The sequence below is a fragment of the Aedes albopictus genome, chromosome 2 (assembly GCF_035046485.1).
Source record: "Aedes albopictus strain Foshan chromosome 2, AalbF5, whole genome shotgun sequence".
In the NCBI taxonomy this organism is placed as follows: domain Eukaryota; kingdom Metazoa; phylum Arthropoda; class Insecta; order Diptera; family Culicidae; genus Aedes; species Aedes albopictus.
In genome coordinates, this window is record NC_085137.1 from 509,203,370 (window position 1) to 509,217,511 (window position 14,142).

General features: G+C 40.7%; 1 protein-coding gene across 1 annotated transcript in view; it reads left to right on the plus strand.

The window, feature by feature from the left end:
- LOC109420434 (division abnormally delayed protein) overlaps positions 1-13,394 on the plus strand; it is a 325,353-nt gene extending 311,959 nt beyond the window's left edge. Inside the window, exons 6-8 of the mRNA XM_062854521.1 lie at positions 9,051-9,264; positions 9,325-9,463; positions 9,524-13,394. Of these exons, the coding sequence (XP_062710505.1) occupies positions 9,051-9,264; positions 9,325-9,463; positions 9,524-9,687 (517 nt within the window). The 3' untranslated portion in view covers positions 9,688-13,394. The remainder of the gene's footprint in view (positions 1-9,050; positions 9,265-9,324; positions 9,464-9,523) is intronic.
- Positions 13,395-14,142: the final 748 nt, after the last annotated feature.

Consider the following 14,142-nt stretch of genomic DNA (forward strand, 5'->3'; position numbering starts at 1 on the left):
ATAAAACTAAACACAATGGCGGTTTGAAGTTTAAACAAACAAATTCAAAAACGCTTTTATGATATCATGTTCTACATTTTCCGTACTAATGTTATTTCCAATAGCATTTTTTCAAGTGGTTTCGGTTGACGAAAATCGTTACTTTATTCCAATATACTTTAGATACCTTTACGAAAAATAGAAGAACTATGTGGTCAAAAAATAAATCTACTGATTATTAAAAATGTGTTCTAATTAGTTTGGAAGGGTTGTTCAATTGTTGTGGGGTTTTTTTGTATAAATATTTATATTCACAAACTTCTCAAGGCATACAGATGAAAATAGTTTCTAAAACTTACCATTCGAAGATCTCGAGTCAGTACTTTCTTGGTGTTAATCGATATCCCACTATTTTTTTTTAATTTCAACACCTTTGAGTACACTCGATTTTTTTTGCACGGATGTGGTTTTTGCTGTAACTCAGTCAATTTTGAACCGATTCTCATGAAATTTTGTACAGTAGGCACCTTCAGTACTTTACGTGTACGTGTGCTTTTTTCGGGTTTTGCATTTCAAGGACCATTACATTACATGTATATATTACAACAAAAGTGGTGTTGCACAGCTCAGTAATTCCCAAGCAGAGGCGACGGGCCATGCTGATTTCTCAAGTACCAAAAGTACAATTAGAAAATGGAAAAGGTTTTCAGATTATACATCTCAAGAAGCATTTATCACAGTATACTGTCTCTCCCCGTTGGTTTTAACGACACCTTATGCGACACTAGATCAGATAATAAGTCGCAGTGATAAGTTACCCTGTGAAAAAAAAACCCTGTGGGCATCAAAAACACACTGCCGATTACCTTATTTGCTGTTTTGTTTTGATTCTGCGTTCCATTTCATCCCCTTCCATGAGCAGAATGACGTTTGAATCATTTTTAGTTTGAACGATGTGCACATCAGCGGGGGTCAAACTAAAAAGTGTTCAGATTGGAAGCGGTCAAACCAAGGGGGTTGGGCAGTCGGTAGTGGCGTTACAAAGCTCAGTGGTTCCCAAGCTGGATTCACGGGTAATGCCATTTAGAAGACTCTGATCGTGAAAACATTATGATAACCTAAATGAATTGTCTTTATCAAAGATTGCGCAACAGATTATATGTCTTCCCTACACATTGCATACAAAAACCATACAAAAACACCTTATATTTCTTATTAAATAATCATTTCCAATCTGGCTTAAATTAGCCTATAGTGGATCCCGGGCTCCATTATTGGGTTGCTGGGATCCACTATTGGTTAAGTTGTATTCTCTTACCATGTTGAATCAGGGACAATAGTGGACCCCCAGACATGTTTACATTTACAAATTTGTTTAGAAAGTCGAATTATTGCTTTTCAGCGTAATTCTAGCACTTGGAACTACTGTCTAGGAGCATGAGTCATCGTTTCCCAATTGAAGTACATCGGGAGAAACAGATTTGAGCAGGAAATTTAGGAAAAAAAATTGAGCAGTCCACTAAATATAGGTTAGGGGTCCACTATCGGATAAAATAGCGTAGTATCTATGGAAGAAAACATTGAGAACGACCTAGAGTTTAATGCATAATAACCATAAATGTAACAAAATTATCCATGTCGCGTACATCATTTTGCAGTAGTATGGCAAAAAAGGTCTGAAGCTTTAAGGATTTTATAGCTCAAGGAACACTAATTGCAATAAAGTGTTATTTTTTTCTAGGTTTGATAACCGCATGACTTTATGATAAATTTTGATTGGCTGATATTAATACTACTCAAAGAAGGAGGAAGTATCGAAAGTAATGGAAGAAACGATGACAGAATCGCAAGAGTGCAACGAGAAAAACTGAATAGAAATTGAGGGCCATAATTGAACAACATAATCACAACGACGACCACCTCTCCTAACGTCCTGATTTTGAACGGCTAGTGACTATTAGTTCGATGATCACTACTAGCCCTAGACAGGCAAAAAGATCGTGGTTGTGATCTGTTAAATGTTGTTCGGCTTTTCTTTCGGCTCTATAGATCGGTGCAACTTGTTCAGAGATTCATGCCAGAAAAAAATGAAATAAGTTACGTTCGCTCGACATAAATCTTTCCAGGTTTCCAGCCTGGGATCACGGGCCATGCTAATTTCTTAAGAATTTAGAGTGCCATTAGAAAGTTAAAATGGTTTTCAGATTCTGCATCTCAAGAAGCAATTATACTATAAAGGGATAAAGGGGTGAAATCCAGTGATTCTGAAGTTGGGGTCACGGGCCATGCTGGTTTCACAAGAACCGAAAGTCTGAGCAGAAGGTGTGAAGATTCTGCGTTTCAAGTAGTACCAATCGTCCAATCATTCCCCTTAAGCATCCATGAGTCCTTTTGAGATCTTTCTCAATCCCCCTGAGAATTCCTAAAATGCCCACGAGTTCTCGTGAAACTTCCTGAAATGACTCTGCGACCCCCTGGAACTCCCTGAGAACCCCTTGAATGACATTTAGACCCCCTGAAATGCCTCTGAGGCCTCTTGGGACCCCTTGAGAGCCCCTGAAACTACGTGAGACTTCCTGAAACTTCCGAAAAATAATTTCATTTCGTTTTCACACTTTCACTTCTTTAGAAATTCGTATGGTCCGTGACCATAAATTGAAAACCACAGACATGAAGATACTCCTTCTTAAGATGATTAATCGAATAAAATGAACACTTCTTTTATTATTATTATTATCTTTACTAACGAGATTTTCAGCCCAGGGCTGGTTCATCTCGGTACTTCTTTCTAGCTCTTTTGATTATTGCGAAATTCTTGTGGCCCGTGGACAAAGTTTGGAAATCACTGGGTTTTCAACATAGCTAATTGTTATCAGTGCTCCGTGAGGAGTGAATCGAAAAAAGTCATTTCATCCTTAAATTCATGGTTTTGGAAAATTTCGCGTGGCCCGTGACCATGAATTGGAAACCACTGATAAAACTACATTGTGACTCCCTGAAGAGCAGAATCCGATAAAACTTTTCTCTTCATTCACACACCTTCGGTTCTGGAGAAATTCGCTTGATCCGTAGGTGGGGAACCCCTGAACTTAGCTAAACTGCTAAATTATTGATTTAAATAAATATCTAATAACTTTTTCACGAGTTAGAAACTTTGTAGTTCGAAATTAATCTCCCCCCCCCCCAATTTACGCTCCCCACAGTTTACATTCTTGATTAAAATAATGAACTTTGAAACACGTTTGGCTTGATCAAAAACAAGTTATGGTGAATAAAAACTTATGTTTAATACAAAAATGGTTTGTTGACATGACGTTGAAGTTTTGGCAGTAAAAATCTCTTCTTTTTTTTTTTGAACAAATAGTTAAGTCAAATGTTTGTCGAAGTTTAACATATATGTATATTTTACTAGAATCTCTTCATGTTTAAGAGCCCAATCTTGCCCAATTTTCGGGATTTTTATTTAAAAAAAACCCGGATTGATCCACCAAGTGGTGATAGTGCCTTTCTCGTCGAATATGTACTCATGACGTTTCCGTTGACGTGAGCTGAAATGTTCCTGAGTCATTAGAATACTTTACTTAGAATTTTATCAGAGCCATCATTGAATTGACTTTAAACTTATTGATGGCACATATTCCGACGTTATGTTCAACGTATAGGCAGAGCTGAAAAATATCAGACCTCTCAGTTGACAGCTTGACCTCCTTAATTATCACTGGAGGCCGATCAACACCAAGACAATACAATTTTTTCACAAACACAGATACCTTAACGATTTTCGACAAAGTAATTTCTACACACTTCTACACACGCTATATTTTATTATCATTGGCTACAAGATGCATGTAAAATTTGACAAAAACATGCAAGTAACTGAAATTTTTCATACTGAATCCCATTCAACTTTCAACCACATTGCAGTGCGTGCGGGAGCAACCAGTCGCACAAAAATTTTACGCAGTCATTTTAGACGCGAAAGAGAATTGAAAAACTTTGTTCGAAGTTATTATGATTAAATTTAAATTTTCCCATACAACGTTGACCCAACCTTCTGCATTATTACACCTCAGGAATCTGAAATGAGATGATTGAATGAGATCGTCTTAGTTTTGTCAAGATATCTATCGCTTGCTTTAATTTTTCTCACTTTTGAATTCCGACGAAGCACCCAACGCTAGTTTTGGAATACTACCGGTAGTTTCTTATGTGGTCTGAGACTATTTGCTTGCTTGCCGTTCATCAGGTTATCGGAAAATCCGCGATTTGACGTGTCGCATGCATGCGTTTGGTTCGCTTTTATATTTGGCCACTTCCAGCGGAACACTCGGAACCGGTTTCGGTACACCATCGGTTGTCCCAAATGTGGTCTGAAACTATTTTCTTACTAATTCACTCCCGACATATTCACAAAACGTAGGTTCTTCCTTCGGAGATGAACTAGCTTCGAGTTAAAAATCTCGTTAATAAAGACAAAAAAATAATATTTGGCTACTTCCGGAGGGAACCCGGAACCGGTTCCGGAACACCACCGGTTGTCTCAAATATGGTCTAAAACTATTTTTTACTAACCATTCATCAGGTCGCCTAAGGAGCCGCGATTTGAAGTGTCGCATGCATGGGTTCGGTTCACTTTTATATTTAGCCACATCTGGCGGGACATACGGAACCGGTTCCGGAACACTACCGGTAGAATCTTAGGTTGTCTGAGACTATTTTCTTGCTTATCATTCATCAAGTTATTGAAAAAGCCGCGGCTTGATGTGTCGCATGCCTGGGTTTGCTTCACTGTTATATTTGGCCACTTCCGGCGGGACCTCCGGAACCGGTTTTGGAACACCGGTAGTTTCTTATGTGATCTGAGACCACTTTCTTGCTAACCGTTCATCATCGCAAAGGGCACGATTTGACGTGTCGCTTGCATGGGTTTGTTTCATTTTTATATTTGTCCACTTCCGGCGAGACGCCCGGAACCGGTTCAGGAACACTACCGGTCCAGATATGATCTGAGACTATTTTCCTGTTAACCGTTCATCAGGTTATTGAAAAAGCTGCGATTTGATGAGTCGCATGTATGGGTTTGGTTCACTTTTATATTTGGCCACTTCTGGTGGAACCTTCGGAACCGGTTCCGGAAAATTACCGGTTCAGATATGGTCTGCGACTATTTTCTTGCTTACCGTTCATCATATTATCGAAAATGCCGTGGTTTGGTGTGTCGCATGTGTGGGCTTGTTGCATTTTCATATCTATTCCTTCCTGGGGTACCGATCCGGAACGCCTAAATGGCCATAATTCCGGAACGGCTGGACCGATCCGAACCATTTTCAATAGCAAACAATGGGACCAGATTCCGCGTCGAATGAATCGTCGGTCATTAAAGTCGGTTGAGATTTATTGTCGAAAAGTGACGTGAGTTCGTTTGTACACATACACACACACATATATACACACACACATACACACACACAGACGTCACCTCAATTCGTCGAGCTGAGTTGATTGGTATATGTGACTCGAATCTCCGGGCCTCCTATCAAAAAGTCATTTTTGGAGTGAACATATAGCCTTTCCAGTGTACGAGAAAGGCAAAAAGTGTTATGAAGGTGGAGGGGGTCAAACGGACGATGCCTAATGTCGAATTCGTTTTTGATTCAGTTCCAACCTGGGTTGGAACTGGATGAGATCACAGTTTCAACCCCAACCCGACTTCGGTTTCGCTTGTACTAAAGTTTGTTTGAGTTTGTTTGACGTTTGTTTGTTTACACATTTTCCGCCAATCCAGTTCTAACCCAGGTTCAAAAACGAATTCGACATAAGACATCTTCCTAATCTGACCTTGGTTAAACGCCCGTCTCGTGTTTGTCGCATCGTCATTAATCTGAACACGCGGCTCCCGCATCGTCCGGCTCCGATGCAACGCAACGGCAGCCGCAATAATCGAATGATTATTTTCCATATCACATCCAATTTGAAACTAACTGAAGTCATCAACTCGCCTCGACCGACACTCATCCAACACCTATCGCTGATTGATCCCTATCTGTCGGACGGACCGCAACGGTCCGCCTTCGTCGAATGCAGCTGCTGCAACTGGATCCATCGCGGTGTAGGTACACGGAGTTCAGTTGCACCGTGGCGGTGCATGTGGGCATGAATTTGAGCGGATCTTGCACATTCGCACACAGCTTTGCCCTGCATTCATTCGCTCGCTGGTTCTGGCGGAGCATCTATTTGCATGATAATGATTGTTATTAGTTAGTTCCATTATGACACCCATCAACGCACCACCGTCGCGCCGTTCCTCCCTGAAACCGTTCGGTGTGTTTGGAGCGAGCGAAGTGCAGTGCCATGGCATTGATTGCGAACCGTTTGTGTATTCTGCGCGCAATTTTCGAACCATTAGCAATTGATTAATTGAAGGGGAATTTTAATTAGACATCAGACATCTCGGCGCGGTCGATTGGCGGCTGGTTTTGAATGTCGGGTTCTGGATCAGCTGAGTTGAGCGCGGTTTTTTTTTTCGCTTTTCATAATTGACTGATGCGGGACATTTCAAGGTTATAGATCTAGTTGGGTAAATAGTGGTATCATTTTCGCTGATTGATACCACGTTGGGGCTCAATATGGGTAGAACATCTCCATGTCGGCTAGAACACTTGTTTTTAACTAATTTCTATTACATATGGTAGGCGTCAGGAAGAATTAAAGGAATACAATGAGTTTCAATGGCATTAAATCTAGAACTATAGAAAGAATTACTTATTTTACCGGTCAGACTAAGGCCTGAGTGTCCTCTGCTGTACGTATGAGTCGTCTCCATTCTACTCGGTCCATGGCTGTGTGTTCCGCACTCTGTGGAGGGCCCGCAAATCATCCTCCACTTGATCGACCCCCCCCCTAGATTGCTGCGCACCACGTCTTCTTGTACCGGTTGGATGACTCTTGAGAACCATTTTAGTCGGGGTGCTATCCGACATCCTGATAACGTGACCCGCCCACCGTAGCCTCCCGATTTTCGCGGAGTGCACGATGGTTGATTCTCTCAGCAGCTGATGCAACTCGTGGTTTATTCGCCTTCTCCAAGTCCCGTCTTCCATCTGCACTCCGCCGTAGATGATACGCAACATCTTCCGTTCGAAAACCAAGGCCGCGTTGGTCCTCTGCACGTAGAGTCCATGCTTCGTGCCCATAGAGGACTACCGCTCTAATCAGCGTTTTGTAGATCGTTTACTCTGTGTGACGGCGAACTTTGCTCAATCGTAGAGTTCTGCGGAGTCCAAAGTAAGCACGATGTCCTGCCGCATTGCGTTTCTAAATTTCTCTGCTGGTGTCGTTGTTGGCGGTTACCAGGAGTCCAAGTACACGAATTCTTCAACCGCCTCGATTTCATCATAGTCAATAGAAATTCGGGGTGGCGGGCGCGGTGACTCCTCTCTGGAGCCATCATGTACATTGTCTTTGACACATTACCAATTCGATACGCCTGGCATTATGTTTTAGTCGAATGCACGTTTTCGCCATCGTACCAAATTTGCGAGGTATAATATCAATATCACCAGTGAAACCAAGCAGCTGAATGGACTTCGTGAAAATCGTTCCACTCATGTTTATCCTCGCTCTCCTTATTACATCCTCTAAAGCAATGTTAAACAGCAAGCACGAAAGACCATCGCCTTGCCGTAACCCTCTGCGAGATTCGACGGGATTCGAGAGTGTCCCTGATACTCGAACTACGCACATCACTCGATTCATCGTCGCCTTGACAATCATATTAGTTTATCCGGGAATATTCATGCATAATCTGCCATAGCTAATCTGGATCGATTGTATCATACGCCGATTTGAAATCGACGAACAAGTGATGTGTGGGCACGTTGTATTCGCGGCATTTCTGCAACACCTGGCGGATGGCGAACATCTGATTCGTTGCAGCGCGTTTGCCCATGAATCCAGCCTGGTATTACCCCACGAACTCTCTTGCAATCGGTGATAGACGGCGGCATAAATTTTGAGAGAGTATCTTGTAGGCAGCGCTCAGTAGTATGATCGCGCGATAGTTCCCGCAATCCAACTTGTCGCCCTTTTTGTAGATGGGACACACGATACCTTCCATCCATTCCTCCGGTAATACTTCCTCCTCCCAAATCTTGGTAATGACCCAGTGTAGTGCTCTCACCAGTGCTTCTCCATCGTATTTTAGAAGCTCGCTTGGTAGTTGATCTGCTCCAGCGGCTTTGTTATGTTTTAAACCGGCCAACCTCCTCCTCAATTGCTCAATCTCTTGGAGGGCAAGGGCTGGAAATCTTTCGTCCTGCGCACGTACTCCTTGATATGTTACCACGCCACCTTCGGTGCTTGCAACGTCGCCATTGAGGTGTTCATCGAAACGCTGCCGCCACCTCTTGACCACCTCACGTTTGCTTGTGAGAAGGTTCCCGTGATTGTCTCGACACATTTCGGCTTGTGGCTTGAAGCCTCTGCCGCAGTGGTTCAGGTTCTCGTAGAGCTTCCGTGGTAAACTCATCCATCGTTTCGCGATGTTGTTCTTCCTGCTGGCGTTCTTTCTCCGGAAAACTGAGTTCTGCCTTTTCCACGCCTGTCTATAACGTGCCTCATTCGCCCTCGTACGGTGTTGCAATATAGAGCCCATGCTGCATTCTTCTCGTTTTTCAACTGTTCACATTCGTCGTCGTACCAGTCGTTTCAATGACTCGGAGTCGCGAAGCCTAGTGCTGCAGCCTAGTTGGTAGAAGTGTAGCTGCGCCAAGCTGCTTTTCCGTTGGTAGGGCCACTGCTAACTGCTATACGTAGTCTTGAGCCACTTCTACGTTACACAACTGCTCGATAGCCGCGGCGTTCGACTTCGACGCGTGGTAATAACTATCAAAAGTTTTGAGCGCATGCATACAGCGACTAGGTAGTGGTCCGAATCTATATTTGCACTGCGGTATGCGTAAAAATGTTAAATAAAACAAATAGAGGCCTTCAATAACAATATATTGCTCAATACTTCAGCTGGAATTACACTAAACTCGCGGCTCATTTTCAACTTTCCTATGATATTCCAGGCTGTGTGAAGACGAAGAATACCACACCCGCAACGAAGACTGCTGGACCGGCACGAGCCTCGGAGATTACACGCACGACAGTGCACCGACGATGTCGCAGAAGTACAACCCCGAGGTGCCATACAGCAGCAGCAGCGAGCAGTTCCCGCGGGACAGCCGGTTACAGATGTTGATCGACAAGCTGATCACTTTGAAAAATGTGGCAACGAAAGCGGTATGTTGTTATACGAATTTTCTGGAAAATATGGGAATTAACGTTTGGGACTTTTCACAGGTTTCCAGCCATGCCTTCAAGAGCGATTCGGACAAAATGCTATCCGATATGGCGGAAGGTTCTGGCGATCACTACCGGGAAGACTACGACTCCAACGAGGATGACGAGTACAGTGAAAACGGCTCCGGATCAGGAGAAGGTAATTTTATATTTCTTATGGCGATATTTCACTTCAATGATTCAATTCAATTCTTCGTAGGTCCTCGTCGTCCGGACATCCTGAACGTGAACGTACCGGTCAGCGGCAACAACACGCCAGCGGACGGTAAAACAAGTAATTCCAACCGAATCTCCGTGTCGAGCATAATGCTGACATGCTCGGTGATCCTGCTGGCGGGGTTGGCCGGATCCAGCAGGCACTAATGGTTACCCCCCTGGGGAACAGTAAGCCACTCCTCATACGCGGGAGGGCACGCTTTTCGTACTCGTTGTCTTCTTTCGTCTCATTAACTACTTCATTCAGGAAAATCGCGCAGAGAAACTCACACGCACATGCCCCTCGGTCAACCGTTTGTACTCCGGTCCAGGGGTAGCGCGCGTGCCCGTGTTCATTTAACGCGTCAAAGTCAAACCGTAGGATTGTAAAATTATAAGTAGTTAACTAGGAATTAACAAATCTATTCGTATAGCAATGATGTAAATCAAATGTACACATGCATGAGCCCCTCGTCGTCAGCCAGAGGGGGTTCATGGTGGGAATTCGTCGAATGCTTTAGACATTTGAGGGCAATTCCGAAATATGATTTCAACACAAACACAAAACCTAAACAAAATGTTCACAGAATAAAAGTATGGAAAGCTCAAGCAATAAGTTGATATACTCTTTGTTCTACTTAAAACATTCGTGAAAACAAGTATACTAAAACTACTTGCGTTTGGAAATTTGCTTCCCTTTTGTGTAAAGAGTCAGAAACTAGGTGTGGAAGTGTACAAATTTTACCAAGCAAAACCAACCGTTCTAATCTCATTTACCCCCTACTTGATGGATACAACCAATTTATGTATTTAGATCATGGAAAAAATATGTTAATTTTACTACTGAAAAAAAAAAACTCCCCTCCTTACTAGAGTTACAAGCAAGTATCGCATTCAGAACAACCAAGTCGCCATATTTAATTAAATGATAACACACAATACCCTTAGTTAGGTAACAAACGCAATCAGATATCAGCCTCGACAATACTACACAGACTGGGTCATTCGAATTTCAACTGCTTTGGTCAACTGCGTTTTACAGAATTCTTACAATTTATGTGGGATTGAGTTTCCTAGCAACTGCATAAACATGAAGACCTCTTTGGCAAACTAGCAGCACTGTTGAAAATCAAGATACGTTTTACCAGCGCACCCACGTATGAAGGTGGAACTATGCATGCCCAAGTAACACATTTGCCACAGAATAGTCACTGTGACTTAATTCTTACACATAAATAGTTACTTGCTAGAAGTAAGTCACAGTGACTTCTGCGCAACAGAAATCTACGCTGCCCTGACTCTTCGGTGACAAGTGTGTTATTTGGGTGAAATTTTGAGTGAAGCTTCATAAAAGCTACCCCTCTCTCCTTCTTCTTTTTGATTCAACGATAATGAACTTTTAAGGGCTCAGTATCAGTTCTTTTGTAAGTCCGATTTCAAATTTGCACAAGAAATTTAGCATTAATTTGATATGGCAACACAAGTAGAGTGACAGATTCAGATCGAATTCCTACTCAAAATTCGAGAGATAACTTTTTCTGTTTGGATATCTGTTCACTGTGATCAAACAAATTGAAGATAACTCATATCATATGTGCTCATTCTGCGAATGGAGTGACGTGACAAAAGTCTCGGATTTCTCCGACTCCGACTTGTCATGTCACTCCATTCACAGAATGAGCACAATATTGTCTATTTTAAAAATGCTATTGAAAATTGCACGATGAGACAAAGAATATTTATGGGTTAGAAAAAAAACTCACTTCATTAACGTTGTTGACTGAAATAGTTAAAAATCAAATGACTCACCTAATATATATCCTTTATAAAACATCGTACTGAGAACAGTAAGCTACATAGTTTAACTAATTACTTTCTTTTCCTCCCCTGTTGAATTCCCCAGAAACGAACGCAATTTTACTCTAATCAACTAAATTTAACAACAAAAAAGTATGGTACTGTAGTTAGAAAACTTTTAAATGAAAGCATTATCCGCTCCGTTCAGTTTTGGTTTATGAAGAAAAAAAAACAAAACAAAATACTATGCTAGTGCTATCCAATTGTAAATAGTCCCCGATAATATTTGTGCTAAGCTAAAACACGTGAGAGATGAGACGATTAAAAAATAAATGCTAGTTAACACAATTATGTAAAAAAAAAATAAACAGAAAATGAGACCCTACTCTTTTCAAAACCCACGTTGGGTGGAGAAGAAGAAGAAATACATTGTGCGTGAAAGTAGGAAACCAATTTTCGATTATGTAACCAAAAATGAACGACATCCTTTAAGGGAACACTCACACTGTTTGTCGACTTGAAAAGTATTAGAATTTGCGCCCGGTGCTTGATTCACTTTTTGCCGCTAATATTTTCAACCCCATGGAATGAGAAAAAAACGCAAATATGGAACATTTCAAGGCTATTCTATTGATCGACAATGTGTTCATCTGACCAATTGATACAATCTTACAGCACTACATTTCATTCTTAAAAGATCTATTCAAAAAATTGGATGAAGTTTACTATTACGTTTAAATTATTTCACAGACATACACTCATCGATCATTGGAACGAAAATCATGAAATGTTAACGACCTTCTTTCAATCATTTTTCTTAGTTAGATTCATTTCGGTTCCTTTTTCAGATATGAAATCATGATAGTAAAATCCTAAAATACAGTAATAATTTTTGGTATTGAGAGATACAAAGATTCAAATGCAAAAGACTGTCATTTCAAATGAATAGCCATTGAAATCCATCAAAATCATCTCCACTGAGACAACACCAAACAATAGACCACACAGATTCAGACTGCCATTGTCATTATATGTTATGAAATTGACACTCTGAATCTGCGCTATCTATGTATTTACCAAAATCTCCTTCCGAAGCATCCATTTGCCAATTTACCAACAATACTCAACCAAGCCGTCATGGCGGTATTCATGTGTCATCCAGGAAGAGGAAACAATTGCATCGACTATTGCTCTAAATCATCATTACAGTTTCTCAAAGCCAAGTTACCAAGCAACAAAGTTCGCAAAGTGCAGAAACTCTCAAACATTCATCAATTCGACCGAGTAAAAGGTGGAAGTTGTCCATCCCTAGATGGGTGAATTAGGTACTCTATATGCTCAACCAGTAGACCATGCCCGATTATTTCTATATTTTATATTCGTAACTACGATGTTGCAAGAAATATCAACTCTTTATCGCACTTATGAGAAAATATGTAAGAAACTGTCAGAATGTGCGTAAAAAAGCAAAACATATTTCTTTCTCCTTTTTTTCACGTAAGCCTTCACATTGAACGATTTTTCTTAAATAATATTTTCAACATTTCAAACATTTTCAAAATGCTTTAAAATGTGGAAATTCATGGAAATTTTAACTTTTTTCGAAGCTTTTAAATTCCCAGGGAAATTTTTTGGGCAAATAAACTAGAAGTGGTTCTTAGAACCATTCAATAATCAAAATGAAAGGTAGTCGGTTTTATTAAGGTTCTCAAAATCTCTTCTAGACTAATTGCCTAATTGATCATCAAAATGTTACTGGGGTACTATTCTGTTTGCAAGATATGTAAAAAGATCATATTCAAAATGAACTTTTCGTGAGATGTTTAATTCGCATATTCTTGTACTACGGTCATCAATAATTATGAGAATAATTATAATTTTGAGATCTGGTGGGCATGGTTTACAATACACGACGATGAGCAGTTGGACAATATGCTACATACAAACATTATTCGAAGATGTTGAGAGCACATACTGAACATGATCAGAAGAAAAGCAGAATAAAAAAAAATAGCGCAAACCCATTATTGCCTCCATCTGCTACCGTTACCGCCCATAAAGACAGAAGGCATCTAATAGGCTCTGACGGCAGCAAAAATGCACTCACTCCAATGGGAAATCCCATTTGTATCTGTCATCGTATGCGTGAAGAAATATAAACAAACGTGTTTTGTCTCGTTTTTTCTCACGTTTGCCATACGACTCCCGCCAGGCGGCAGCACTGCGGCGCTGTCAGGGCCTATAGAAACCCACAGAATGCAAAACGGATTGAACCAATATTGGAAGTAAGGATGAAAGCCAGACTATCGACGAGAACTAAATAAAAAAAAATGATTGTGTTTGAACTATCTGTGATTGAGCTAAGGAAGAACATGTATAGGAAAGGAAGCAAGCAAGAGAGAGAGAGAGAAAACAGTTACTAAACTGTGTGTATGTAATAAGATAAGCTACGTGAGAATCTGTAAGTGAGGAACCCCCTACCCCCTTCCCTTCCCCCTTCCTTTCAAGAGGGTGGCGATTAAGGAGTGTATCGGAAATTAACTATATATGTTCAAAACATCCTAAAAAATTATTTATTCGACTTATACATAATTTTATTTTTGGAAGTACTGTATAAATCCTCAGAAAAAAGAATGGCACTTTTGCTTTTGTAAAAATAATAATTTTACATGGACATCAATCTCAAAGTTTAAACGCATGATCTTGAAATTTTGGACACCTCTTAAAAATTTAAAATTGCGGAAAAAATGGAAAATTTTTAGATTTTTTAAAATATTTCACCGCAATAATATTCTTTCCCAGATTGCTCATAATATAGGTAAAAAA